Here is a 25,465-nt window from a genome sequence, read left to right as displayed (position 1 = left end):
GCCAGAAGGGGAAGGAAGACACGAAGCCACGTCTTTATTTTTGGTTTAATTCCATCCAGCGCTCCCCAACCTCATAGCACCTGGGGGGCTGCGGAACACCAGTGAGTTCGTAGAGTCAGTCCCCCCCACAACCCCCGGTCCTGGGGCTGGAACCTAGGGCCTTGCATGTGCTAGGCAAGCCCTCTGCCACTGAGCTACACACCCTCATCCCTTTATTAAAATTTTAATTTTAAGCCAGTGTCTCGCTAAATGGCACAGGCTGGCCTTGAATTTGAGATCCTCTTGCCTCAGTCTCCCGTGAAGCTGAAGTATAGGTGCGCCCCACCAGGAACGAAAGTCACAGTTTGAAGAGAATGAAAGAGGCAGCGTGGGCCTGAATCCTAGACCTATGCAGCTGACTGCTCCTCAGGCTCAGCATTCTCCGCCAGGTGCAGTTTCTGTCTGTGTCAGTCAAGGATTGTGATGCTTTGGACTTGAGTCCTTTTGTCTAAAACATCCCTCACTGGTCTGCTTTCCCCATCTGTGCAAAGGGCTGTCGATGGTCTGAGTTTGCATTCCCCACCTGCCCTTCTATTTCTGAGTGGTGCTAGGGACTGAACCCAGAAGCTCAGGCATGCCAAGCATGTGATCTACCCTGAACTATCCTTGCAGCCCACCCTCCTTGCCCTTCTTGCTAGGTCACTTATCCCCTTCTATTTTCTTCCAGATCATGCAGGTCAGAAGAACTGGAGGACCTGGAGTGTGTGTGCACGCACATTGTTTCTGTCAGGTCTAAATGAGTACTTAGTCTAAATTAATAAATTATTCAATGTCAAAAGGGTAGGGGGACATCAGACATACTTTGCCATCATTGGGTCAGCTAAAATACTTGCAAAGATTTTGATCAGTAGATAAAAAATAATCCCTGCATCCACCTTTCTTCTAATATTCGGAAAATTCTTTTTACACTGCCCCTGAGTAGGGGCGGTTTGTGGCTAATTCTGATTCAGTGGACTGCAAAGGAGTGGGGATGTTGTTTATGTGTGAACATTCTGGGAGGGACGTGGGGTGGAGGAACCTGACCTCAGCCCTTTCTCATCTTTGGGACTAGCACACTGTCCGGTGTCTTGGAAAGGATACATAGAATTACTTAGATCTTCCAGCTGTCAAAAGAGAAAAGAAGGTTTCTATAAGTAATGGGACCAGAACAAAGTCTGAATGCTCCGGGGATCTTCATCTAGTAGAGGCTGAGGGATTCACTGCTCTTGAATTCATGTGGATTCATGCACCCCCATCTTTTCATGAGGGACCTTGGGAACACATTATCTCTCCCACTCTTGATGTCCCCAGGATCCAAGGTCTCCAGCTTCATGACTCACATTGCTAAGCAGCTGGTCCAGGTTGCGGTCTGCCATGGTCTTCTTCTGTTCCTCAGGCAACCCCTCAGTGACTCCATGCTCTTCCTCTTCCTCATCGTCCTCTTCCCCACATACATCCAGGCTGAAGTGCAGCCGGGCCAGCTTCTCCTGCATCTCTCGAACATGCTCCAACTGCTCAAAGGAGCATTCCTTCCCTGGAATGGGAGCATTCCTCTCATTCTCAGGAGCCCTAAGAGCAAGCCTGGGACCCTGTCCCAGCCCTACCACAGAGACCAAGACCACCCTCCCCACCTACAGCCACTCTTTGCCCAGCCTCCAGGACTCACCAAAGGCTTGCAGCCTGCCAGAGTGGAAATCATTGAGCAGGTTCAGCAGACCCCCCTCCATCTCATAGACATCGGTCACCTCGGTCAGGAAGGAGTGCTGCAGGGGTGTGCCAGCAGAGCCGCCCCCACCTCCGGCCAGTACTGGGCGGCATTTCTCCTTGCCTACTCTGTATGGGGTGTACATGACCATGAATGGGGGACAGCCAGGCACTCCTGGGCCTTCTGTGCCATCTATCTAAATCATCTGCCCATCCGTTCATCAACATGAATAGAAGTTTGTTCTTCTGACCCTGCCTGGGCACTGGGAAGGAAGGGAGCAAGTGATGGGGGAGAAGGTAAGAGATCAAAAAGAAGTCTTTCTACTAAAAGTCATGCCTACAAAGGACTCCTAGGTTTCTGTCTCAGAGCCTCACGTACCCTCCTTTGATTCTGGATGTGTGACTTGTTCCCCTTGTCCTTCAGTAAATTTGGGTATAGTTTTTCCTTTATTGCTACCAAAGCTATCTTACCCACCATCTTTTTGCCCTCTTCTATAAACTTTTTTTAAATTTAAATTTTTTTTAATTTTTAATTTTTTGGTACCAGGGATTGAACCCAGGGGCACTTAACCACTGAGCCACGTCCCAGCCCCCTTTTATTTTTCATTTTGAGACAGGGTCTTTTTAAGTTGCTTAGGACCTTGTTAAGTTGCTGAGGCTGGCTTAGAACTGGAGAGCCTCTTGCTTCAACCTCCAGAGCCACTGGGATTACAGGTGTGGCGTCACTGCGCCCAGCTGTAAACCTGTTTTTGAATTTTCTGTTTCCTTAGGATAACACTGAATGCCCTTGCCAACCTGGCCTGCCTTCCTTTCCAGCTGCATTTCCTGCTATTCTCACCTCAGTCTTGAGCTTCAGCCATAGTCCACTGTGGCTCTTCCTAAACATGCCTCTCAAGCAGGAGGTATGCAAAGCCACAGGGGAACAGTGATTTTACTTTGACCCTTTGGAGAAAGAACACATTGTATTTGGTAGGAACAAAAACGTGGACACTTTATAAGATAGGAAGTAAATTCCCAATAATTTTTTAAAGTTCATCAGAGAATTCAAATTGGGCACCCAGGTATCCCCTCACCAGTTTTTGTTCCCTGACACCCCAAGGCCCCTATGTTCTTGGGACCTTCTAGGCAGTATCTTTTTCCCCACCCCCCAACACTGGAAATGGAACCTAGGGCCTTGCACATGCTTAGGCGAGCACTCTACCACTGAGCTAAATCCCCAGTCTGTGGCAATATCTTTCTCTCATTTTTATGTCAAGCATAAAAATGCTTTTTTATGTTCTAGCTTTCAGCTAGAACATTCTTCCCTCTTCAGTATGTCCAGCAACTTCCTTTGACTCTCATTTTCTGCAGGTTGCTCCCTCCCTCCCAGGAAGTACAGCCTCATAATGTGTGATCTCAGTTACCCATCTGGCTTTTTTACTATGTACTTGAGGGTAGGTACTGGATCTAAGTCATCTCTGGAGTGCTCAGGGGCAGCTGGAGCCAGCTGGCAGGGAAGGCATCCGTTATTGCTTAGTGGCTAAAGACTGATGGCCCCCTTTGTCTTCTCCCTGACAGGACTCAAACCAGAGTTGAGAGCCCTCCCTCCTTGCTCTGCATCTCTTCTGTACCCACCTCTTGAACTTGGCCCGCTGCTTGGGGGATGGCAGATGAGGGAGTCCAAGGGCCAAAGAGCCACTGTGGCTGGTTGGCACAGGGACCCTGCGTAGTGTGCCTGGGGCCTGGGCTGCCTGAGTCAGGCAGGGCTTGGGGCTCCTTTTTTTCTTTTTGTCATCCATTGGGTGCTGGTAGGTCTCAGGCCTGGGAAGGAAGCAACCTCATTGAGACAGTGAGGGTCAAAGTCATGCCTTCACCCAAGCAACCCTTGAGAGCTGGAAAGAAAGGGCCCTGGGACCTTTAAACTTGTCTTCTCACAAATGTCACCGTCTCTGTTCCCTTGTCTGTGCAGGGCCAGGTGCCAGTGCCTGTTGCTGGCCCTTTCTGCCTGAGCCCTGTCTGAAGGGGCTAGACCAGGCAGCTATCCTGTCCCCGTGGCTAAAGGGTGGGGCTGGAGGGAATGTAGGGAGACAGGCTGGGTATGAGCCGCAGGAGCACCACTAAGGGACTAGGAGAGTCTTAACATAGGCCCCATTCTGTTTATCAACTGCCTGGGCAAATGCTGACCATCGCTGTCGGTGTGAGAGGTGACCGAGGTGGGGGCGGGACCACCTGGGAAGGCTCAGTCAGTGTCAAAGAGCAGCGACCCTGGACGGATATTGATGCCCGGGCCAGCAGGACGGGGCTCGCTGCACCCCACTTTACACTGGCACCCCTCCTCTTCCGCCCCACGCCCAACCGCGAGCGCAGGGACTCCCAGAAGTTCCCTGGGACGCTTCCAGCCGCTCCACCTTCTTCAGAATCCCTGTGGTGGGTGGTCAGGCGGCGGGCAGGCTGAGCCTCCAACAATGGCCGCGAGTGTGGCTGGCACCGCTCAGCGGCCGAGTTCAGCCGGCCACCTGAGCCTCTGCGCCAGGGGGTCCTCTCCCGGCAGCCTCCCTCCACACTGCCGCCCGCCGGACTCCCGCTCTCTGGGACCGCGAGGGGCGGGCCGGCGGGCGCGGAACGGGCCTGGGGCTGTGGAGGGAGGAAGGGCGCAGGGCCCGCCTCTCGCTGCGCCGGGTGACCCTGTGAGGGGCCGGAGAGGTTGGAAGCCGGAGCCCCCGCACCCGGGAGCGGCGGGGCAACCCGGCTCCGTTTCCCACGCTCGGCCTCCGAAGCCCGCTCCGAACGCAGCGGCGGCCCAGTCCGCGGCGCCCGCCCCGCCCGCCCGCACCCCCTCGGGGCGACAGACCTGGAGGCTTGGGGTCCTGAGCGCGGCTGGTGGTCCCGCGCCCTCCGCACTCCGCGCGCTCCTCCCGGGAACGCCAGCGGGTGGGAGCTAAGCTGGCGGGAGGTGATTTGCATTTAAAGAGAAAGTGGCCCTCTCGAGCTCCGGGCGGAGCGTGTCGGGAGGAGCGTCCTCAAGTTGACTGAGCTGTTCCTGTCACTCACCTGACCTCCCGCCTGAATTAAGGCGACCCTGTTGAACTTGCGATAAAGGTTTAATAAATTCTTGTCAGTTTTGGAGGGAAGGTACAGTCTCTTACAAAATGGTGGTGGCTTTGTTAGGAGAGGAGAAAGGGGGAGGAAAAGTAAAGAGGAGGAGGCCGGGAGGGTTGGGCATTTTATGTGCACTCAATACTCAACAACCCTGCAGCATCATTGCCATTGTCCTCATCGTAGGGAAAGTAAATACTAGTCATTCCAGAGCAATAGAACTCTCCCCCCACACCCAGATGCTCCTGGGTGGTGAGCAGTGAGGCCTATATTCTGGTAACTGATGAAGCGACAGGGTCCCTCCCCATCCCTCAGGCTTCGGAGATGGGTGTGGGGAGCCCCCCGGTCAGAGAGAAGCCCACTCCATTCCCTGGCATCTGGCTTCAACGCTCAGGAGGGAAACCTGAGCACCTGGAGGAGGCTGCATCAATGGGGCAGCTATTTAAAGTCTTGGCAGAGGATCCTGGCTCAAGTCCCCAGCGCATCTGATGCCACATGGGAGAGGCTCATTTTGGCCAGGCTGCCAAGCAGGCTCAAATTAACTGGCCCAGGGCAATGTACACAGCCATCCTGCCCATTTTCCCCTCACACAGGGCAAGAGCAGCTGCCTGGGGCTGGGCATCTGGCTGAATTGGGGAGAGAGGCTCTGCTTCTGCCGGCACCCGCAGAAGGCTCATTCCCAGGTATACCCACCCTGCAGACTGCACTAGAAAGGGAGACATTACTTCAGGAATTTTTCAATAATTGGGAGTCAGGGGGAAAGAGGACCACAGGAAGTCCCTTTCCTCCACTACCAGTGCTGCTGAGAGTGGTGCCAGGGTTCCTTCAGGAAAGTGGTAGAGGGTACAGGAGCTCCCCTGCAGTTTCCACCATCCCCTCATCCCTTCCAGGGCATCTTGGACTGGAACCAATGTGGCTAGCACAGAACATTTATCAAGACCTTAGTTAGAAGGGAAAGAGGTTCTGTTCCTTCCAGCTGGGGCTGTCAGAGCCAGTGGGTGGTCTACTTGCAAAGGTGCAGAGCAAAGGACCCTTGAGTTGCCCCTGCCATTTGTTGGTCATACACCAGGTACCACCTTTTGTACAAAACCAACCCAGGTCCCAGAGATAATAGGGTGTTGGTGAGGCCAACCATGGTTGTCTCCCTTTGAGGAGTCTCAGTTTCATTGGAGTAAACAGGGGTCAAGAAACCAAGTGAATGAGCCAGGCATGATGATATATGCTTATAATCTATAACTTAGGAGGCTGAGACAAAAGGATCACAAGTGGGCTAGGCTTTTGGCTCAGTGGCCGAGTGCTTAACTAATATATGTAAGGCACTGGGTTTGAACCTCAGCACAACTATTAGATAAAATATCGTGTCCATCTACAACTGGAAAAAAAAAAAAAAAGCATCACAAGTCTGAGGCTAGTCTGGACAACATAGAACCTGTCTAAAAATTAAAAAAGGGGGGGAAGGAAAAAAAATAACAGGATGAATCAAACATCATTACTCTATGTAAATGTATGAATATATGCAAATGGTATGCTGTTACTCCATCTACAAACAGAAACATGTATCCCATTTGTTTACAATAAAAATAAATTAAAAAAGGGCTGGGGGATGTACCTCAGTGGTAAACTGCCTCTGGGCTCAATCCCCCTGGACCAGGAAAACAATAATGGAGAGTATGACCTTGCAAGGAATGCTTAAAATCAAAGGAATCTGGAGGTTCTTGTACATCCTCTTGGGTGGGCCACTGCCAGGGATGCTGCCCTGCTGCCCTGCCTTTTGCTTCACTCATGTATCCTACAGATTTCCCTTTTTTCTGGTACTGGGGACTAAACTCAGGGGTACTTGATCACTAAACCTTTTTATTTTTTTCAGGCAGGGTCTCGCTAAGTTGCCCAGGCTGGCCTTGATCTTGTGATCCTCCTGCCTCAGCCTTCTGAATCACTGGGATTACAGGTGTGTGCCAATTTCCACTTGAACACATTCAGTGGTTCCTCTCTGCCCTTTGATCCAGACTAAATCCCTTAGCACAATGCACAAGCTCTGAGCCCCTAGCATCATTTTCCTCACCCTCCTGTAAGTTCACCTGTATTTCCAGGTTAATTGCTTAATTACCACATGAAGTTGTCAACTGTGTGCCTGCTGTTTAGATCAGAAGGTTCTTGTAAATATCCACCCCCCCCTTGCCAAAGGAGGCAAGAGCCTCCTCTCTGCTCCCATGTAGTACCACTGGCCTTTCCATACCTAAAAGGACCTTCTCTGTTCTTTAGTCTGTGAGGCCCCAGAGGCCAGGGACATTTCTTTTTTAAATTTATGTACTGGGGATTGAACTCAGGGTGTTTAACCACTGAGTCACATTCCTAGCCCCCCCCCCCCCCCTTTTTAAAGACAGGGTCTCACTAAGTTGCTGAGACTAGCCTCCAACTTGTCATCCTCCTGCCTCAGGCTCCTGAAGTTGTTGGGATTAACAGGTGGGCACCACTGGTGCCTGGCTCGGGGAATTTTCTAAGTGGAAAAAAAAAATCATCTCATAATGCTCTTTTATAAGAGAGTCTCTTGCCAACTTTGCCAAGGGCAAAGGCAGCTCAAGTTAAATGTTAGTGTTCCGAGTTTGTGGTGAATGCCAGAAGGCAGAAGGGTGGAAGGTGAAGAATGCTAGGCATAGACATGGCTACCTTGCAGTAGCCCCAGATAAGTCAGTGGTGATGGTAGGGACCAGATGGAGCCAAAAACATCAAATGACCACAGGGCAGGAGAAAAACAAGTAAGGCAACAGACTCTTTATTTAATGTGGTTTAAAATTCATCAATATCAAGTCCCTGGCTGTTGTGAATACTAAAAGGAGACCACCCCCCCGCCAAAAACAAAAACAAAAACAAAAAAAGCTGTCAGCACAACTTCAGACAAGTCTGGGTGGCCAGGATGGGCCATAAAGGAAAGCAGTTATAGGGACACAGGCAGCCCCCTCCCCAGGCAAGAGTGAGGAGAGCAGGGCAGGTGTCTGGCTGTCCCAAGTGACCAACCCTGTGCTGTGCAAGGTGAGGGCTGGAGCAGCAGTTCAGCAGGCTTCAGTCTCCCTGCACAGGGCAGCTCCACTGGCCTCTCAGTCAGTCCTCGGCAGGGCCACCATGGTGGGGGTGGAGGAGGCTTAAATAACCGTCTTTACAGAAATAACATTCGTACACAAAGTGCCTGAGCTCAGCCCATGGTCCAAAAATCTCATGGAAAAACAATAACAAAAAGTGCTGCTGACACCTCTCAAAATCTTGTGTGCATGAAGCTCTCAGCTGGACAAGGTCCTGAACATGAGTTACTGTTCACACAGCCAAGGGCTAGGCAACAAGTCTCACCTACTGTGGTCCCCTGCAGGGAAAACTAACAATCTAAGAAACCAACACAGCTCTTGGTCCTAAAACTGAGGTTATGTGCATGGGATTCACCTGGGTGAGGAAGGCACTGGCCCTCACTTATGGATAAGGCCACTTCCCCCGCCTCTGGCCTAGACTCTTGGCCAGTAAGAGTGGCACCCAGGCTGACTTTGGAAAGCAGAGCGAGCAGAGCAGCTGTAGTGATTGGTAAGATTTGGTCAATGGAGAGGAAGAAAACGAAATTCCCATCTACAGATTGGTCTGGGTGCCTAGAAATGGATGGAGCTAAGAGCCAAGGTTCTACCTGGTCCTAACCTGGAGAGTTCAGTCAGGGCCACCTAACACACTGTAGCCTCCCATCCCACCACACTGGGATCCAACAGCTCCAACCCACCATGGGCTTTAAGAGGTAGCTGAAGTGAGGCAGGCAATTATGTAGGCCATTGTAGACCTTTCCACTTTCTCCAAGGGTGCAGGCAGCTCTGACTCCTCCCTGACTTCTGTAACCTAGCACACCCTCTGTGGGGTTGACAGTTCTATGCCTCAGCCTGGCACACAGGGGCCAGGGAAGGGAGGTCTTACTGGGGCCAGCAGAGGCATGAAACACACCAAACACAGGGACCTCAAAGAACGGGAAAAAAAGACCTTGGGAAAATACTTCTCCACAGGAGAGCAGATCTGAGCCAAGGATGGCAAAGAGGTCTCAACACTTATACTGTTGCAGAGGCATCATGAGTGAATTAAGAATATACCATGGGTTAGCAGGACACACTCTGAAGTGAATCAGTGATACCCGAGGAAATGGGGGTGGAATTCATTTGCCATCTCTTAAGTTGCAACATGATTCAGGACTATATAACACTCTTCATGAACCTATTTATCTGGGGGGATTTAAGTTAAAGGGCTAGTGGAAGATGAAGGGACCTGTGGGATAATAAACTAGTTCAAAGAAATATAGCAAGAAGCAAAACCCCACCCATCCTATTTGGGTCTGAGGCTCTTAGCTCACTAGAGCTGAGAGGCCCAGCTAGAGATGTACACTGAAGCTCTAACCCAGCAGAGCCCTACTTCCAAGACTCATTCTGTTGCCCCAAGAAACTGCTCTGCACAAAGAGTGGCCAACACCCTGGCAGGTGTACAATAAGAAATTTCATCATACAAACTTGCTACACAGTACTGTGTACTGGGTAGTGGCGGTAAACAACTGTCTGCAGCCATTTTGTGGATTTCCAGGGTTGTCTACTGAACTTATCAGACAACAACTGGGGGCTCCCACACAGAAGAGGTGGAATTCTAAGGACTCATTTTTTGGGCAAGGAGGTGCCAGGGAAAATCTCAAGGATTGCACAGTTGAAGGGTGGGGAGAAGCAGAAACAGACCCGTAAAGCCAAGGGGGGCAGCTGACCCTGGGGCCCAGCTGCTGCTGCATGGAGACAATGGTGGTAGGTATCAGTAGTGGCCTCCTAGGATTGAAACCTATAGGCAAGCTTGTGGCAAAGCCATCAGAAGCTCTTTCCTTTCTCTTAACAAATAATCTGATCTTCCTAAATAGGAAACCTCAGCACCAACATGGCAAGGGAGCCAGGTGGGATGGTGAGGGGTAGGACAATGGAGGCCAGGCACCCAGTACCACTGCTACAGCACCCTCCTTCCTTCCTCAGAAGATCCTCAGTATGAACTGTCAACATACAAAACAAAAAACCTTCAGAAAGAATCCTTTGGGCGATCTCTTGTCAATCATTTGTGCAGGCTAGAGAGGCACCTGTGAATGATAAGGCTACTGAGAAGCAATGTTGGCCTGGTCCTGGCACTATCAGAGGGCAGGGGAAGCAGTGCCCAAGGGGCTCCCAACCAGCATATCATCCCACACAGGAATTCTCCAGGTGCCTTGTCCTAGTCAGGAAAGCAGCTCAACCACCAACTCCAAGTGCCCTGCCAAGACTCTTGAGCACAGATACTATTCCCAGGCCACAGAAAGCAATGGAACCTCCAGGGGAGCTAGGAGAACCCAAGCTGTCTGAGCCTTGCTCACAAAAGAATGCAGTCCGGCCTGGGTATATCACCTGTCATGAGTTCTGAAGGGCTGGGAGGGGTCTGAGTCTCAAATTAGGCAGGGAAACGCTCAAGTCACTTGCCCTGCCAGCTCACTATGATGGCAGCTACAGACGACACCTCCTCTGTAAGATTCTTCAGCTCACAGAGAAGCCACTGACTTCATCTGTACACCCCACCCTCAATGCAAGCCCAATGTACACTTACAGACATAAATGCATGAGGTCTTGCACATATGTCATATATATGGAAAACTGACCCACAAAATCCAAAATTGCCAAGTGTCAGATACTTGCCAGGTCAGAATACCCTGGCCTCAGCACTGGGCTGCTTTGCATGGGAGCCTTGTATGGACCAGGCCTGGCTGAGCTGCTGCTCCCTTCCCAGCACACCCCAAGCACCAGGCTCCCTAGGCAGTAGCAGAGGTGGGCTCCTGGGGCCCTGTATGGACTGATCCTTCTGTGGCTGGTGTTCCTGAGCAGCCAGGAACTTCTGTGGCTCTTGGGGAGGTGGGTGTTTGAACCCCAGGCCCCTCGCTAGCCTGCTCCTTGGAGACAGGGACAGCCTCTGGCCTCCGCTCAGGGCCACTGTCAGTGAGGAGGCCCTGGCCACCAGCACTCAGGTCCTGTACCCTTTTATTCAGGTCATTGCGCTCTGTTTGCAGTGCCCGGCACAGTTTCTCAAGCCGCTGGATTTTCACCTGCAGGCCCTCCAGCTCTTTGTCCCGAAGTGTTTTCTATGGAGAGAAATGGGTCCTTCAGTGCCATCCCAGCAATCTCCCACCTTACTACCACTTAGTTGGAACACTCAACAAGACAGGGAGCAGCCCAGAGTCAAACGCTGGCCTCTTAAAGTAAGCAGCCCTGGTCATGCTATGGTTTGGCTGTTGGCTGAGGGTAGTGTGGTACAGAGAAGGGGCATAGCTTGGTCAGACAACGTATTCCTCCAGTTTCTACCAGATGACCTTGGCAAAATACTTATTTTTTAAGCCTATCTTACTTTAGTTGCTGATGTAACCTTATTTTATTCAGTTATTTACATGCAGTGCTGAGAATCAAACCCAGTGCCTCACACCTGTGAGGCAAGCACTCTACTACTGAGCCACAACTCCAGGCCCAAACAGACTCAACACCAACCTTAGGTCTTGAGAGAAGGTTCAGTGAACTGGCATATCTAAAACATTCAGCAAGTCTGGTTCACAATTAGGGTTCCATCAGTGTTAGCTCTTTTCTTCTACATCGTAAGCTACAAAGTCAAATTATCTGCACTGCTCTATATGCAAACCATATGAATCACTGATACCCCTAATTTTTCTGCTCCTTCAACCTGTTTTTCTACCTGCTCCTTGGGGTTCCATTGCAGACCTACCATGGGGCTCACCACCTCCCTTTGGGAGAAGCTGGAGAGACATACATAGGAATCCAGTTCCACTTTAGCAGTCAGTGACTGGAAGAACATAAAAGGGCCTGACACACTGCATCCCCTGTCCTCACCTACCTCCTCAGCCATCTCAAGCAGGGCCTTGTTGCTGCTCTCCCATCGGGACCGGTACATAGTAGTTTCTTTCTCCAGCTTCTTGATCTTCTTAGTCATCTTGGTTACATGATAGACAGAAGGAAATGGTCAGAGCTGGGCTATCTATGAATCTGTCTCCAAAGTGGGAAATGATCATCACATCTGTGCCACCTAGCTGCTAGCAAGTCTCAAGTTAAATGTCTACGACTGGGGCTATAGGTTTAGCTCAATGGTAGAGTGCATGTTTAATATGCCAGGATAAAAACGTCCACTGCCGGGGCTGGGGATATAGCTCAGTGGTAGAGGACTTACCTAGCACATGCAAGGCCCTGGGTGCCATCCCCAGGACAATACACACACACAAGGCAAGACTCCCCCTCCTCCACAGGGAAAAGGCTTGATGGCTCCCTACAGGTATCAATCACAGTAACTATAAACAGCTTCCCAGGAGGAACCATGGGGTGGGGGCTTTCTGAAGGCAGATCCCATGTTCAATTCAGCAGCCATACCTGGTCTGGAATATCATTACCTTTTCCATCTCCTGTTTGAATGTGGTGAATACCTCACTGCTTTTGGAAAGTGTGTTCTGGAACTCTTCAAACTTCTCTGTGTACAGGGCAAGCTGGTGAGAAAGAAGCCCACATGTAAGACTGGGCTTCTCTGGAAGGTAGCTATGGTCAATATACTCAGGCCTCTCTGGCCCTTGACTGAATAATTGTATTGAGACACACCATTTTCCAGTAAAACAAACAAAAAACATGTATTTGGAAGGATAAGTAAAAAATGCTAAACTTGGAAACTAGGATTTGGGGTGACTTCAACATATCACCCCTACCTCCAACTCTTAAAAAACAAATTGCAGGGAGGGGTGGAGGGGGGAGAGGGAAAAAATAACAGAATGAATCAAACAACATTACCCTATGTAAATTTATGATTACACAAATGGTACGCCTTTACTCCATGTACAAAGAGAGAAACAACATGTATCCCATTTGTTTACAATAAAAAACAAAACAAAACAAAAACCAAATTGCTGTCCCCATCTCCTCAAAATCAATACAACTTTCAAGCTAGGAATGAAGTCCTCTGAGTTCATCTAGCTACATGGTCACCACCATACAGGTGTGGCAAGAAGGTTTAGTCAAGGTCACATAGCAGTTGAGGCAGAGCTAGTTCCAGAATAAGAGTCCCATTTCACTCCCCCAGGATGGGTACCAGGGAAGAGGTCCGGGTTGGGGTCCACTGTCTCACCTGCTGTTTCAGGTGGGTCTCCTGCTGCTTCATCAGCTCACACATCCTCTGGGACTCCACTGCTTCTTTCAGGAGCTATTTCCAAGACAGAACCCCAGACATTGTCAGAAGCTCCAGGCGCTACTTGGCCTTCTTTAAACACAATCACTGGCCCCACTGAGGCTACCTGCTTTCAGATGCTGTATGGGCAACTGACTGGACTGGCAGGCAACAACCTGCCATCCATACAAAGTTGATTTTAAGCTGCACCAGAACCCAGCCCACCTCCTTATACTCTCCCCCCACCCCAGGCCTGGGACCTGAGCCTCACAAAGTCCTTCTCCCGCTGGTGTCGTTCCTCTGCCTCCTTCAGCATCTCCTGAGCCTGCTGGAGCTTGGCATCCACCAGCTGCTGCTGCAGGTCCTTGTGTTTGAAGACTTTGTCAATATGCTGCAGGTAAGATGATGACAGGGATCTGCTTGCCAGGAACTCCCTTTCTCAAGGAGTTCACATTCACAGACCAGGCACCCTTGCCCAGCCTCATTCTTGAACTGACACACTGGACTTCAACATGTACCACAAGATGTGGGCCTGTTGGTAAAAATTCCAACTTCACCTGGTTTCTCTTCAATTGAGATTGACTTGGGCAAGCACAGGGATTTATGAATGGAATCAGTTCCGGGGAAGCCAAGCAATAAATACATTCAAACCTCTGGCTCCAAGATTGACCACCTCATGGAGCCAGCAGTCTTCACTTTTACAGCCCCTGACTCCCTTGTAAGTGGGAAGGGCAAAATAGCATTCAACAAATAGTCTAGCTCATTTGGCAGAGAACTGCCATATCTGGAGGTGAAGACTAGATACATGCATATCAAGGAATGGTTGTCTTGGCTATTGGAGGAGTTCTTGGGACCTAGATCAGTTCAGGGAGTGGGATGGAGAAGGTGATCAACTCACAGGTTACTCTGAAGGTAAAATCCCCTGGACTTACTGAAATAAAGGATGTAGGGGAATCTATTTTTCAGATGGAGAAGGGAAGGTATCTTGAGGACAGGATGAGTTCTAGTTGCCTGTGATCTAAAGTTCAGAGTTCAGAAGGAGGTGGGAATACCTGAACCTAGGGAGGGCAGTTAGAAGCTGCAGGGCCTGATATATCTACATCTCCTCCATGGGCAACACCAAGTCCTTTCAGCTTTCGGGGGATGGAAGGAGAAGAGAGGATCCTCAGATTCTTGGAGGTGGTACCTCACTCTAGTGGCCCAGAAAGACTTCATATCTCTCAATGCTCAGGACCAAAATCAGACTAACTCCTCTCAAACCGCAGGCAGCCTTGTTCCCAGGGGACAAAGTATAAAGGGTGGGTTGAGGATTCTCCTCTAGGTTCTACACCCACACAATCACAATACTGACATATAATCCCAAGAGGGCAGGTGTTGCCTATCTCACCGTGGTCCTAGGGAGCTGGTTCAGAGAAGGTCCCTGGCCAGCCCTGTAAGGTCTCCTTTCTCATGATGAGAAAACAGAGGCCCAGAATAGCCCACGTGACTGGCATGAGGGATCAAGAGTTTCAAGTGCCTGCTGTAGCAGCCAATGTTAACCAAGGTAGCCCTGACCTTCCAAGTGGCAGAGGAGCCAAGCAGCAAGCAGAACAGTGGACATATCCCCTGGATTCCATACCTATTACAGGTCCAGCCCCTACCCTGAAATTCCAAATTCCAAAAAGCTCTAAAAAAATTGAGAATACAGCTCAGGGGTAAAGCTCTTGTCCAGCATGTGAGGCTCATGGGTTCAATCTCCACTAACACAAAAAATAAAAATGAAATAAGAAAAAGGTCTGAAAACTGTAATATCACAATGTAACACTTTAAGACTGTTTATAGTCTAGGAAAGTATCTAGAAGTTTCAATGCCTAAATATTAATGTGTCTGTGTGTGCATGTACCTCCAGCAGAGGTACATGCACACACCTCCATTTTAAAATTAGGATAATTTTTTGTGGGGTGCCGGGGATTGAACTCAGGGACACTCAACCACTGAGTCACATCCCCAACCCTAGTTTGTATTTTACTTAAGAGACAGGGTCTCACTGAGTTGCTTAGCATCTCACCCTTGCTGTGGATGGCTTTTAACTCGAAATCTTCCTGACTCAGCCTCCTGAGCCACTGGGATTACAGGCATGTACTACCATACCTGGCTAAAATTTAGATAGTTTTAACTGCAACAGATAACTGGTCCAGTTTTTTGAGACAAGCACTGTGAACTGTGTTGTAGGCCACTCTTCTCTACACCTTAGTTCATCATCTATGAGGAATGACATTCCTTCCTTTTCAAGTAAGAAGGAAGAATAGGATGAAGTCTGAAGAGCATTGTTTTAGTACTCAACACAACAAGAGCCTCATAATCTGATGGTCACCACTGCTATAAATGACAACCTCACCTCTTCTCGCAGCTCATACTGCTCAATCAGTTTCTTAAGCCTCTCAGCCAATTCCATATTCTCCTGGCGCAGTTTGGAGTTACGCTCATTATGCTGTTCCATCTGCAGTTGAATGTCATTCAGTGTCACTTGGAAATGTGAGGTCACTTCCTTGCGCTTTTCCTCTTCCTCTCGGGCCCGCTGCACACCTTCTTCCTAGGCAGAGAAGCCAGCCCAGCATCATCATCCTCTGCTCCCTAACCAGCCACACAAGGCTCCCACAACTATCCCACAGGAGTCTCTGCCAAAGCCCTGTCTGCCACTAAGTGATGAGCAGCCAGGCTCTAGGATGTCATGCAGTGCTGTTTCCTAATGTACCCTTCTGTAAATCAGGTGATATCCAATGAGATTCCCTTGAAAAATGCAGGTGCATTTTGAAGCAGCTTAGACCTCCTAAATTCTCCAGATAAAGTATTCTTTTTGTTGGCAGTACTGGGGATTGAACCCAGTCTTCATGAAGGCTAAAAAACCTCTACCACGAAGCTATATCCCCAGCACCCTCTAACCTTCTTAAATTTTTGAGATAGGGTCTCGCTAAGTTTAAGTTGCCCCAAATGGTCTTGAACCTGTGATCCTCCTGCTTCATGCTCCTGAGTAGCTGGGATTACAGGTATGTGCCACTGCACCTAGCTCCAGATTAAGTATTCTTGTTTTAATGTGCTTTTGTCCTAAGACTCCAGAAAGCAAGTTGTTAAAATTCAGTAATACCCAGGATTAATAGGGTTATGTAGAATTAGGCAATTAGACATTGTTGGTTGGGGATACACTGCCTTCTCATTAGAAGGCAATCTAGAAAAATAAAATTTAAAATGTGCATACTCTTTGACCCAGTCATTTCACTTCTGTAATTTATGCTACAAACAAATTCTACAAACTGGATATATACAAATGGATATATACAACAGAATTTTTACTATAGCTCTCTATGCAACCATAAAAAATTGGAAGCTGGGCACAATGGTACAAGCTTGTAATCCCAGTGGCTCCAGAGGCTGAGACAGGAGAATCTCAAGTTCAAGGCAAGTCTCAGCAACTTTGTGAGGTCTTAAGCAACTTGGTGAAACTTTTTCTAAATTAAAAAAAAAAAAAAAAAAGACTGTGGATGTAGCTCCGTGATTAAGTGCCCCTGGGTTCAATCCCCAGTACAAACAAACAAAAATAAAACAAAAAACAACTCTAAAATATCCAAACTAAGACACATAAAATAGTCTATTGCCAGGCAAGGTAAAATACACTTATAATCCCAGTGACTCAGGAGGCTCAGGCAAGAATTCCATATTCAAGGCCAGGCCTCAGCAACTTTGTGATACCCTAAGAAACTTAGTGAGACCCTGTTTCAAAAAATCAAAACCCGGGGCTGGGGAGATAGCTCAGTCGTAGAGTGCTTGCCTTGCAAGCACAAGGCCCTGGGTTTGATTCCCAGCACCAAAAAAAAAAAAAAAAAAAAAATCAAAACCCAAAAAAGGGGTGGGGCAAGCAGGGCTAGGGATGTACCTTGGCAGTAAAGCAACTTTGGGTTCAATTCCTAATACCAAAAGAAAAACAAAACACATATCCACCCAATAATTGTCAAAAAGAATGATATTCTTGCATGAACTAAAAGAGGGAAAGATAAGGCATTCGATAAAGTGTCAAAAAAGAATAGTATATAAAATAGGGTAGGTATAATACTCTCTCTTAAAACCCTGTAAGACTTTACTTTTGTCACCTTTAACAAATTTATATTATTTTATTTTGTGCTACAGTACTGGAGATCCAGGTACACTCTAACACTGAGCTACATCCCAAGCCCTACATTCCAAGCCCTTTTTAATTTTTGAGATGGGTCTTGCAAGTTGCACAGGTTGGCCTCAAACTTGCAATCCTCTTGCCTCTGGCTCTCCAGTAGCTGGGATTATAGGTGTGCAACACCATAAATTTAGTGGCCTGTGCCACTAAAAAAGGGCTGCGGATATAGCTCAGTGGTAGAGTGCCTGTCTAATGTGCATTCCCAGTTCTGCCAAAATAAAAATTTAAAAAAATAATCATAATAAAAGAAAAGGTGAGACCCAGTGAAACATCTTTAGGTCACTGGAAGTGTGTTCCTAAAGGGGACTATGGCCTCTTCTCAGCAGTTTTATTCTGCCCCACCTTCCCCTCAGGCCTAAGTTGATTATCTCAGGTATCTGCTATAAAATGAGAAAGGTGACTAACACAGCATGAGACTGCCATCTAATTGAGAAATACTAAGGCCACTGCATTTGAGGTTCTCTTAGCACCTTAACCTTTATCTCATTCAAGACAAGCACATGTCAATGGCTTCAGTTCTCTTGAAGGTGGGGCATTATTGGATGATGTGTTTGTACAATGTGAACCTGCACTACTTTTTGAGAGGAAAGCCAAAGACCAGTGATCAGAGCCACCCCTGGCCTACCTTGAGGGAGCGGTTGTGCCGCTGCAGCTCACGGCACAAGCTCTCAAGCTTGCTGCGGGCCAGGACAGCCTTGCTATGCTCACCGCGCAGGTGGTCCTTCTCTTGCACCAGCTGGCTCTGTTTCTTCTGCAAGAGCTTCATCTGCTTCTGTGAGTTCCGATGCTCCTCCAGCTGGGGATAGGGAGAACAGTGAACATCTGGGGGTTCTTCTCATGAGGATCATCACGGGGCTCCAGGCACTCCTGAGCTGAGCACTGGCCTATCCCCAGACACCAGCTGAAGCAGCTCAGGTCAGGATAATTCTCACAGGCCCACAATGTTGATGATTTACATGCTCCTCCCATGAACTCCTCACATTAACTCAAGGGTTCATCTTAGGAATATGAGAATGAACATTTACTAGGACTAGCAAGCTTTAGTCTGACAACCAGCAGATCCCAGCTTCTATGCTAGCTCTGACTCTAGATACAGAACTCTCAAGATACTTCAGACCAATGCATGGCCCCAACTTGGGGCACACTGTCACCCTAGGATGAAATTACCTGCTACCCAACCTCAGACACATTCACAGACCCAACTGCTCCTCTAATTCCTCTCGAACTTTAGTTCTGGTTCACTCTGGTTCTCTACATAATTTCTAGTCTCATTCTTGATTATTTCAATATCAACAGACAACCCTGATTCCTGGGTCTGACAGTCCTTCACCTTTTTCCCTGGCCGGATTATTCCAAAATGGAGGTTATCATCATCATCATCTTTTTCTTATTCTGTGGTGCTGGGGACAGAACCCAGAGCATCATGCAGGGCAGGCCAAGTGTTCTACTACTGAGCTACATACCCAACCCAAGGTGATTTTCTTTATATCTTTCTTTTATTTAGTTCTTAAAATAATCCTATTAGTCAGGTTATGATTTTCCCCCATTTTACAGATAATTTCTTCAAGAACAGAATACCAGCTAAGAAATGTGGATGCAATGAAACAGTTCTAAAATAAACAGTTAATGACTATCAACAGATGACTCTGTTAATTCAAATTCTGATGAGGACCCTGACAAAAGAGGGATCTGGCTGGTCCCCTTGAATACACTCAACACTTTTAATATCAAAAGTGGGAAGGGCTCAGTGTTAGAGTCTTGCCTTGCATGTGAGGCACTGGGTTCAATCCTCGGCACCACATAAAATGAATAAAATAAAATAAAGGTATTGTGTCCATCTACACTTAAAAAAAAAAAAAAAAAAAAAAACACACCTGGGAAGACCACACTTCTTGTTATTTGTGATTCAACAACACAACAAGAACCAGAGAGTACTACCTAAGAATAATTTTTGTTGCAAAAGTTGAACCTTAATTGAATCAAGCTCCTAGAGTTAACTTCCATTTTACTTAGATGAACTAAGAAGGTAAAGGGACAAGTTTAGTGCTAATACAAAGACAATAAAGGTAGAAGTAGGGCCTCATACAGGACAACTAATCGGTTCTGCAGTAAGCTAATTTCATGGGGGGAAAATAAAAAGGGAGGCAGTGATATGAAAAACTGCTCTGAAGGAAAAGGAAAATGAATAGCAAGTGACTAACATTAATTTTGTTAAGTGTGATGATGGCACTGTGCATCTCCTTGTTTTGGGAAGATGTATACAGAAGCACACAAAAGCAAGATCACATGGAATTTGACAAGCCACAAGCTAGGGCTCTACCACCTGGAAACTGCTCTTTCAGAAATTTCTTTTGGGGCTGGGGTTGTGGCTCAGTTGTAGAGTACTTGCCTGGCATGTGTACTGGGTTCAATTCTTGGCACCACATATAAATAAATAAAATAAAGGTCCACTGACAACTAAAAAATATTAAAAGAAAAAGAAAAAAAGAAATTTCTTTCAAGCCAGGCATGGTGGTGCAGGTCTATAATCCCAGCAGCTCAGGTGGCTAAGGCAGGAGGATTGCGAGTTCAAAGCTAGCCTCAGCAACTTACAGAGGCACTTAGCAACTTAGGAAGACCCTGTCTCTAAATAAAATATAAAAAAGGGCTGGGGATGTGGCTTAGTGGTTAAGCATCTCTGGGTTCAATCCTCAGTACCAGGGGAGAAAAAAAAAGAAATTTCTTTCAAGAAATGTAAAATTTTACCTCTTATTGTTACCACTAAAGTGGGAGGATGGGAACTGATTCCATTTAAGCGATGGGGGAAGGCTCAGAGAAGGGTTGAACAGGAATTTAGCCAGTTCCCTCACCCACACCCCCAGTCCTATGCCAGGTGGCCTGTTGACTTTCCAAAGGCAGGGAGGATGCCAGTGGAAGGGGCAAACTGACCAGTTCAGCATACTTCTTGCACAGTGCTGCCAGCTTCTCTTCTGGGGTGCTTAGCGTGTTCAGTGTCTGCATCAGCAATGTGATCTCCTTCCCTGTAAAGCAAAAGGAGCAAAGGTATACATCCGCTTCTCGGCTCACACTTATGAGCACTGAGGTAACCCTCTCCTTTCGTACTTTGTTTTACTTGTGGACTGACCACATTCTCTACAGTCTAGGTGCTTCAAGAAGGTTGGGACCAACTCAATCCTGCAAAATTACTGCAGCACCAGTACTGTCCATAGTGCCACCACAAATAATGTGCTCATTAGCCATGCTTATTAAATGAAGGACTGAAGTGGATAGTGGGAGGAAAAAAGTGCCTCCTCTACCAAATAACAAAAGGTGTCCTAGTGCCACTGTTTCAATGAAAAAAAAAAAAAAAAAAAAAAAAAAGGCCTTTCTGACAGAGAGAAATAAATGTCCTGGCCTCCTTGAGAATTTAACTCTTGCCAACAGAAGTGGTCAAGTGGTGAATTTTAAAATGAATATCCTTTCCATATGTGGTCCTAAAAGTTATTATTTTATTTATTTATTTTTTTAAAAGTACCTTTTAAAATTAGGACCGGTAAGAGATGGGGGGAATAGGGACTAAGCCATGTCACCTAACCTAGATTCTTAAAACACATACACACACCCAGCTGTTGATGAACTGTCACTGTTTTTTTCCTCACTGCCTGTGCCTGAAGTAGGGAGCCTTCCATCTGCCTCCCTTGAGGACTTCCTCTGTAAGCAGTACAGACCAGGCTCCTGAAGTATTAGCCTTGGAAGGCCCAAAGAGATCATCATGAAGACTGCTAACCAGTGATATAGGCCCAATTCAACCCACAGATGGGTTTCATTTGGTTTCCATCAATTTAGTTGCCTTTTGTTAAGCCATTCAGTTGAGTGCATGCAATCAGTTAAGAGCATGCCACTAACTAGGTGACAGTCAACTCTCTGGATGAATTAGGTCCTCTCTTGGTTCTCATAAGGCTCCCTGCCTAGTCTGGCTTATCCAGACATCTGGGTTTTCAACCCTGGTTTAGTCCAATTTTCTTACTATAGATGTAGATACTAAAATCCAAATAGATAAAGGACATGCCCAAGGTCACACAGCAGGTTAGAAGTGGTGCTAGCTAGCTCAAGAGTCTATCCAGGGCTCTTGCTCTTTATTTTCTCAGCAAGAAAGCCAGCTGGATTTCAACCCCACTTGCTCCCAAGGCCAGGAAGCTTTGAATAGAGAATACCCTGTATCCCCTGCCTTGATTAAACTATGGAAACCAGTTGCTCTGAGAAGTGAACTTTCCTCTGAATTCTAGCAGAGCAGGTTAGTCCCTGGAATGACAGGACAAAACTCCCTCCCCTCACTAGCATTCCAAAAAGCTGCCCTCTCTCACCCAGACCCTTGGCTTTCTTCTTCTCCTGTGGCCTTCGGTGGTCCCGGTCTCCAACCTCGTCATTCACCCGGATTTCTTCCGTGCCTGGCTCTCCCTTGGAGGTTTCCTTCTCGCCATTGACGACTGGGGTCCCTGGCTCAGGCTCCCCATTCCTTGCTGCATATGTCCGGGACTTCTCTGCATCTTCAGATTCAGTTGGCTCACCCTGTGCTCCGTCCTCACCTGGGCCCCCCTGATTGTTGTCCACACAGTATGTACTTAATATGTCTTCCAACTGGCGGCTCAGTTCCTCTGAGACATCACGAAGGGCCCCAGACTGAACAGCTTTGGCTTGCGCCCCTTTAGCAAGAAAATAAGCAAGGTAGAGTGAGAAGATGGTTATGCTACCCTCTGGCATTTTTTCACACCCAGTCTAACTTCTTTAAACCTCAGTTTATTAACTTACAAAATGATTTAACTATTTCTTACCACTACCCAAACACGTTTGTTATGAGTACACAGGAAATCAAACACATAAAGTATCCAGCATGTAGGTAGCAGGATTTTAACTTCTAATACATCTCCTTCCCTTCAAAAGCCAGGTCTTGCTATTCAAATAGTTCTAGAAATGCCTCCAATACGAAGGACAATTACCCACTGGTGACAGATGTTTCTAGGGGGATCACGGCTTTGCTGACAGGTGTCTCATTTGGCTGCCACCCCATTAAATTCTGCCAGAACCTGCTCCCAAGAATTCTGTTCCAGGTCTTAAAAGTGGAGACTCTACTACCTCCCCAGGAGATGTGGGGCTCACACAGAAGGGGCACTATCTCCTCCCACTCTGAATTTCCTCCTTCCTGGGTAAACAGTGGCCTCAACCTCTAACTCCTGGAGCGAGGCGGGCACCATAAACTCCTCCCCCTGCCCATGGAAAAGCAGAGCTGGAACACACCCTCCGTCTTCCCAGGCGCCTGGCTGGTGGAACCTTCAGCTTCTGTCGCAGGTGCCGACTGGCCGGGCCGTCCCTGGGCTCCCTCTGGTCCTGTTTCCGGTTGCCCCGGGCTGCTTTTGGGGTTGGACTGTTTGGCAGCCCCATTCTTTTTGTCTTGGTTCTTCATTGTGATTTGTAATGCTAGGTTAGAGGCAGAGCCTTTAGAAACACACAATTGCTATTTTCCAGACTTCGAAATTCTTCGTAGCCTGGATCTGAAATTCCAACACCAGGCACACAAAGCTTCTTCGAAAAAAACAAACTGGCCGTACTTCGCCGGAGGGAGTCAATGATACTCGATCTCTGGCCAGCGAGAGGGCCCTAGCGGGCACTGGCAGGCTGTCGGGGCGCTGCTCCTGAAGAGGGTGAGGAAAGAGGCCTCTTTTCTCCCAGAGCCACTTCCCGGCACGAACACGGCCCCCTCACCGCAAGCCGAGCGCAGGATTGGCTCCGGGCCGCAGACTGACGTGGCGGGACGCTTGAGTCAAGATCCCTCCCCCGCCCCCAAGGCCCCACGTGGGTCCCCGCGCGCGCGCGCGTACAACCACCCACGCCCCGCGCGCCCTCCAGCCGCGCCGCGCGCCCGCACATGCGCAAAACGCCCGCCTCGCCACAGCCCACGCGCGTAACTGGCGCGATTCCCCCATTCGCCGATGTGTCCTGGCTCACAGGCCCTCTGACAGTCTCGTCCTACCGGCCGGGGCTGTACTCACCTCACCGCCGACGTCCGACAGCGTCCCCCTCTCTGGCCTAGCACCGGAAACCCTGGGTAACCGCTGCCGGCAGGCCGTCTGCTCTGCCCCACCGCAGCCAATCAGCGGCCTGCGCTGGCGCGGAGCTTTCTGGGAAAGATGGATGAAGGCGGCCTTTGAGGCGGGAGAGTAGCGGAGGCGGGGGAGGGAAAGGACTACCTGTCCCTCCATGCATCGGGGCTAGCCACAGCTCCCAAGATGCAATAGAAGGGGCTTTCGTCCCGGGAGTCGGATAACCCTGGAAGTCTGAAAGGCGCCAGTCATTCTCCGCGGATACCCACGTCGGCCTCCTCTCTGTCACGCAGATGCTGTGATCCGGACCCCAAACCCTCTCGCCTGGCCTTTGTTTTCTGCACGCCTCCAACCCTTCCTCCTTGGCCACACGTATTTATGACTCTATCCAGGAAATCTGTGAACTTGAGGGAGAGGTGCGCGCTGGGAATCAGATCTGTATCCCACTGTAAACCACTAATTTGCTGTGGGCATTCTTTTTCTTTCCCTTACTCCGTTGGAGGCTCGAGAATAGCAGTGTGCTCTCCTAGTATCCAGTAGCTCCATCCTCATAATTACTTGAGATAAATAACATTTGTTCTGTAATGTGGGGACGACAGTAAGACAAGAGCTACATGACTTGTCCAAGACCACATCAATATTGAGTGACCAAAGCAGGGATTCAAACCAGGAAGTCGGGCACCCATCTTTACTCGCTATTCTGCCTTTTACACAGAAGAAATGACCACCATGGAAGGCTTTCTCTGAAGCAAAGTTCAGGTAACTTGTAAAAGCAGGCTATTTTTTTCCTGTCTCTCCATCACCGGCTTGGCAGTCTGTCACTTAGGAAGGGGTCCTTGCAGGGGCATTTTGGCCTCAAGTAGATTCATGAGCCTTTTCTTTGGCTCACTGTAGACTACAGTTGAGAAAGGCCAGAAGTTCCTCCCAAGAAAGATCAATTCTTTATTCTCACTGCCTGTAGATAGTAGTAAAGCCCAAAAGTCCTGCACCTGGAATTTGAATTCAAATGGTTTGGCTTCAGTTCTCTCCCCTGTCCTTTTTGCACCAACTTTCACAGTTTCCAGAATGTCTCAGGTTTTTGCAGATGTTCTTCCAAAATGCCTTTGGGACACTCTTTTGAGGCCTAGCTCAAGGTCACTGCAGAGCCTTCCCAGTGCTCTGCGATCTCTCCTTGGCTCCCGAGCTCTGTGTAGAGCTCTATTACAGCATCAGCAGTGGTGTTGGAATCACTGTTTACTTACAAGTCAGTGAACTTTGCAAGAATTGTGGCTAAGGGCTTTAGTCCCAGAGCTTAGCACCAGGCTGGGTGTAGAGTATGTTGTAAGCTGTGACGATTGAACATTGTTTTAGGACTCAAAAATATTTTCCTCAGGCCAGGTGTGGTAGCGCTCTCCTGTAATCCCAGCTCGGGAGGCTGAGGCAGGAGGATTGCAAATTCAAAGACAATCTCAGAAACTTATTGAGACCCTTAGCAACTCAGCGGGACCCTGTCTTTTATAAACTATTTTTAAAAGGATTGGGGATGTGGCTCAGTGGTTGAGCACCCCTGGGTTCAACCCTCAATACCGCCCCCCCCCCAAAAAAAAAATTTCTTCAAAGACCCAGAGAGATTTAGGGCAATGTTTTGCCAGACCTCCAATTTTTAGGCAGTACCAAGATACATTTTTTTTTCCTCTCAAGGCAGGGGGCAGGGCATCTTTCTCTATTACCCAGAATCTACTGGAACTTGAGATACTCCTGCCTTAAGCCTTCCAAGTGGCTAGCATTACAGACATGCACCACACCTGGCTAAGATTTTCATTTACCAGATGAGAGGCAACATGGTATAATAGTATAAAGATGGAACCTAGGCTCAGAAAGATTTGGAGTCCAGTTGTCTCTTAAAACCAAATCCCTGATTACTTCCAGAAAAATGTATTGGAAATCCCTCCCTGCACCAATGCTGGGGATCAAACTCAGGGTCTTCTGCATACTAGGCAAACACTCTGCCAGTCTGGAAATGTCCTGAAGAAGCAACACATAAACCAGGCCTTGGATTTCCACAGGAAGTAGATGTTTTAGACAGATAATCTAGTAAGAGCTGAGTGCAGTGGTACATGCCTGTAATCCCAGCTCCTTGGGAGGCTGAGGCAGGAAGATTCCAAGTTTGAGGCCAGCTTCAACAACTTTG

The 25,465-nt window shown here is 48.3% G+C and overlaps 2 protein-coding genes across 4 annotated transcripts; both read right to left on the bottom strand.

Moving 5' to 3' along the window:
- Positions 1-131: 131 nt before the first annotated feature.
- On the bottom strand, positions 132-4,702 carry CCDC28B (coiled-coil domain containing 28B). 2 transcript variants are annotated; one of them, XM_079109045.1, is made up of 6 exons: positions 4,553-4,702; positions 3,337-3,522; positions 1,685-1,851; positions 1,359-1,552; positions 1,120-1,142; positions 132-441 (listed from the first exon to the last, which is right to left on the bottom strand). In XM_079109045.1, exons 1-6 carry the CDS (start codon positions 4,663-4,665, stop codon positions 387-389), a joined length of 738 nt encoding a protein of 245 aa, XP_078965171.1. In that variant the 5' UTR covers positions 4,666-4,702; the 3' UTR covers positions 132-386. The 2 variants fall into 2 exon arrangements, with proteins under 2 accessions (XP_078965171.1, XP_078965172.1); XM_079109046.1 differs by lacking the exon at positions 4,553-4,702 and adding an exon at positions 4,110-4,270.
- A 2,466-nt stretch (positions 4,703-7,168) lies between these two features.
- On the bottom strand, positions 7,169-23,368 carry TXLNA (taxilin alpha). Of its 2 annotated transcripts, none has more exons than XM_079108914.1 (11): positions 23,245-23,368; positions 22,493-22,887; positions 21,562-21,900; positions 20,147-20,238; positions 17,844-18,014; positions 15,392-15,586; positions 13,286-13,405; positions 12,976-13,050; positions 12,254-12,346; positions 11,707-11,802; positions 7,169-10,945 (listed from the first exon to the last, which is right to left on the bottom strand). In XM_079108914.1, exons 2-11 carry the CDS (start codon positions 22,656-22,658, stop codon positions 10,619-10,621), a joined length of 1,674 nt encoding a protein of 557 aa, XP_078965040.1. In that variant the 5' UTR covers positions 22,659-22,887; positions 23,245-23,368; the 3' UTR covers positions 7,169-10,618. The 2 variants fall into 2 exon arrangements, with proteins under 2 accessions (XP_078965040.1, XP_078965041.1); XM_079108915.1 differs by having other exon boundaries at positions 22,493-22,672; positions 23,245-23,352.
- Positions 23,369-25,465: the final 2,097 nt, after the last annotated feature.

The sequence above is a fragment of the Sciurus vulgaris genome (genome assembly GCF_902686455.1).
Source record: "Sciurus vulgaris genome assembly, chromosome: 1".
In the NCBI taxonomy this organism is placed as follows: Eukaryota; Metazoa; Chordata; class Mammalia; order Rodentia; family Sciuridae; genus Sciurus; species Sciurus vulgaris.
Note: the sequence above shows the minus strand (reverse complement) of the source record. Positions and strands in the feature narration are given on the sequence as shown.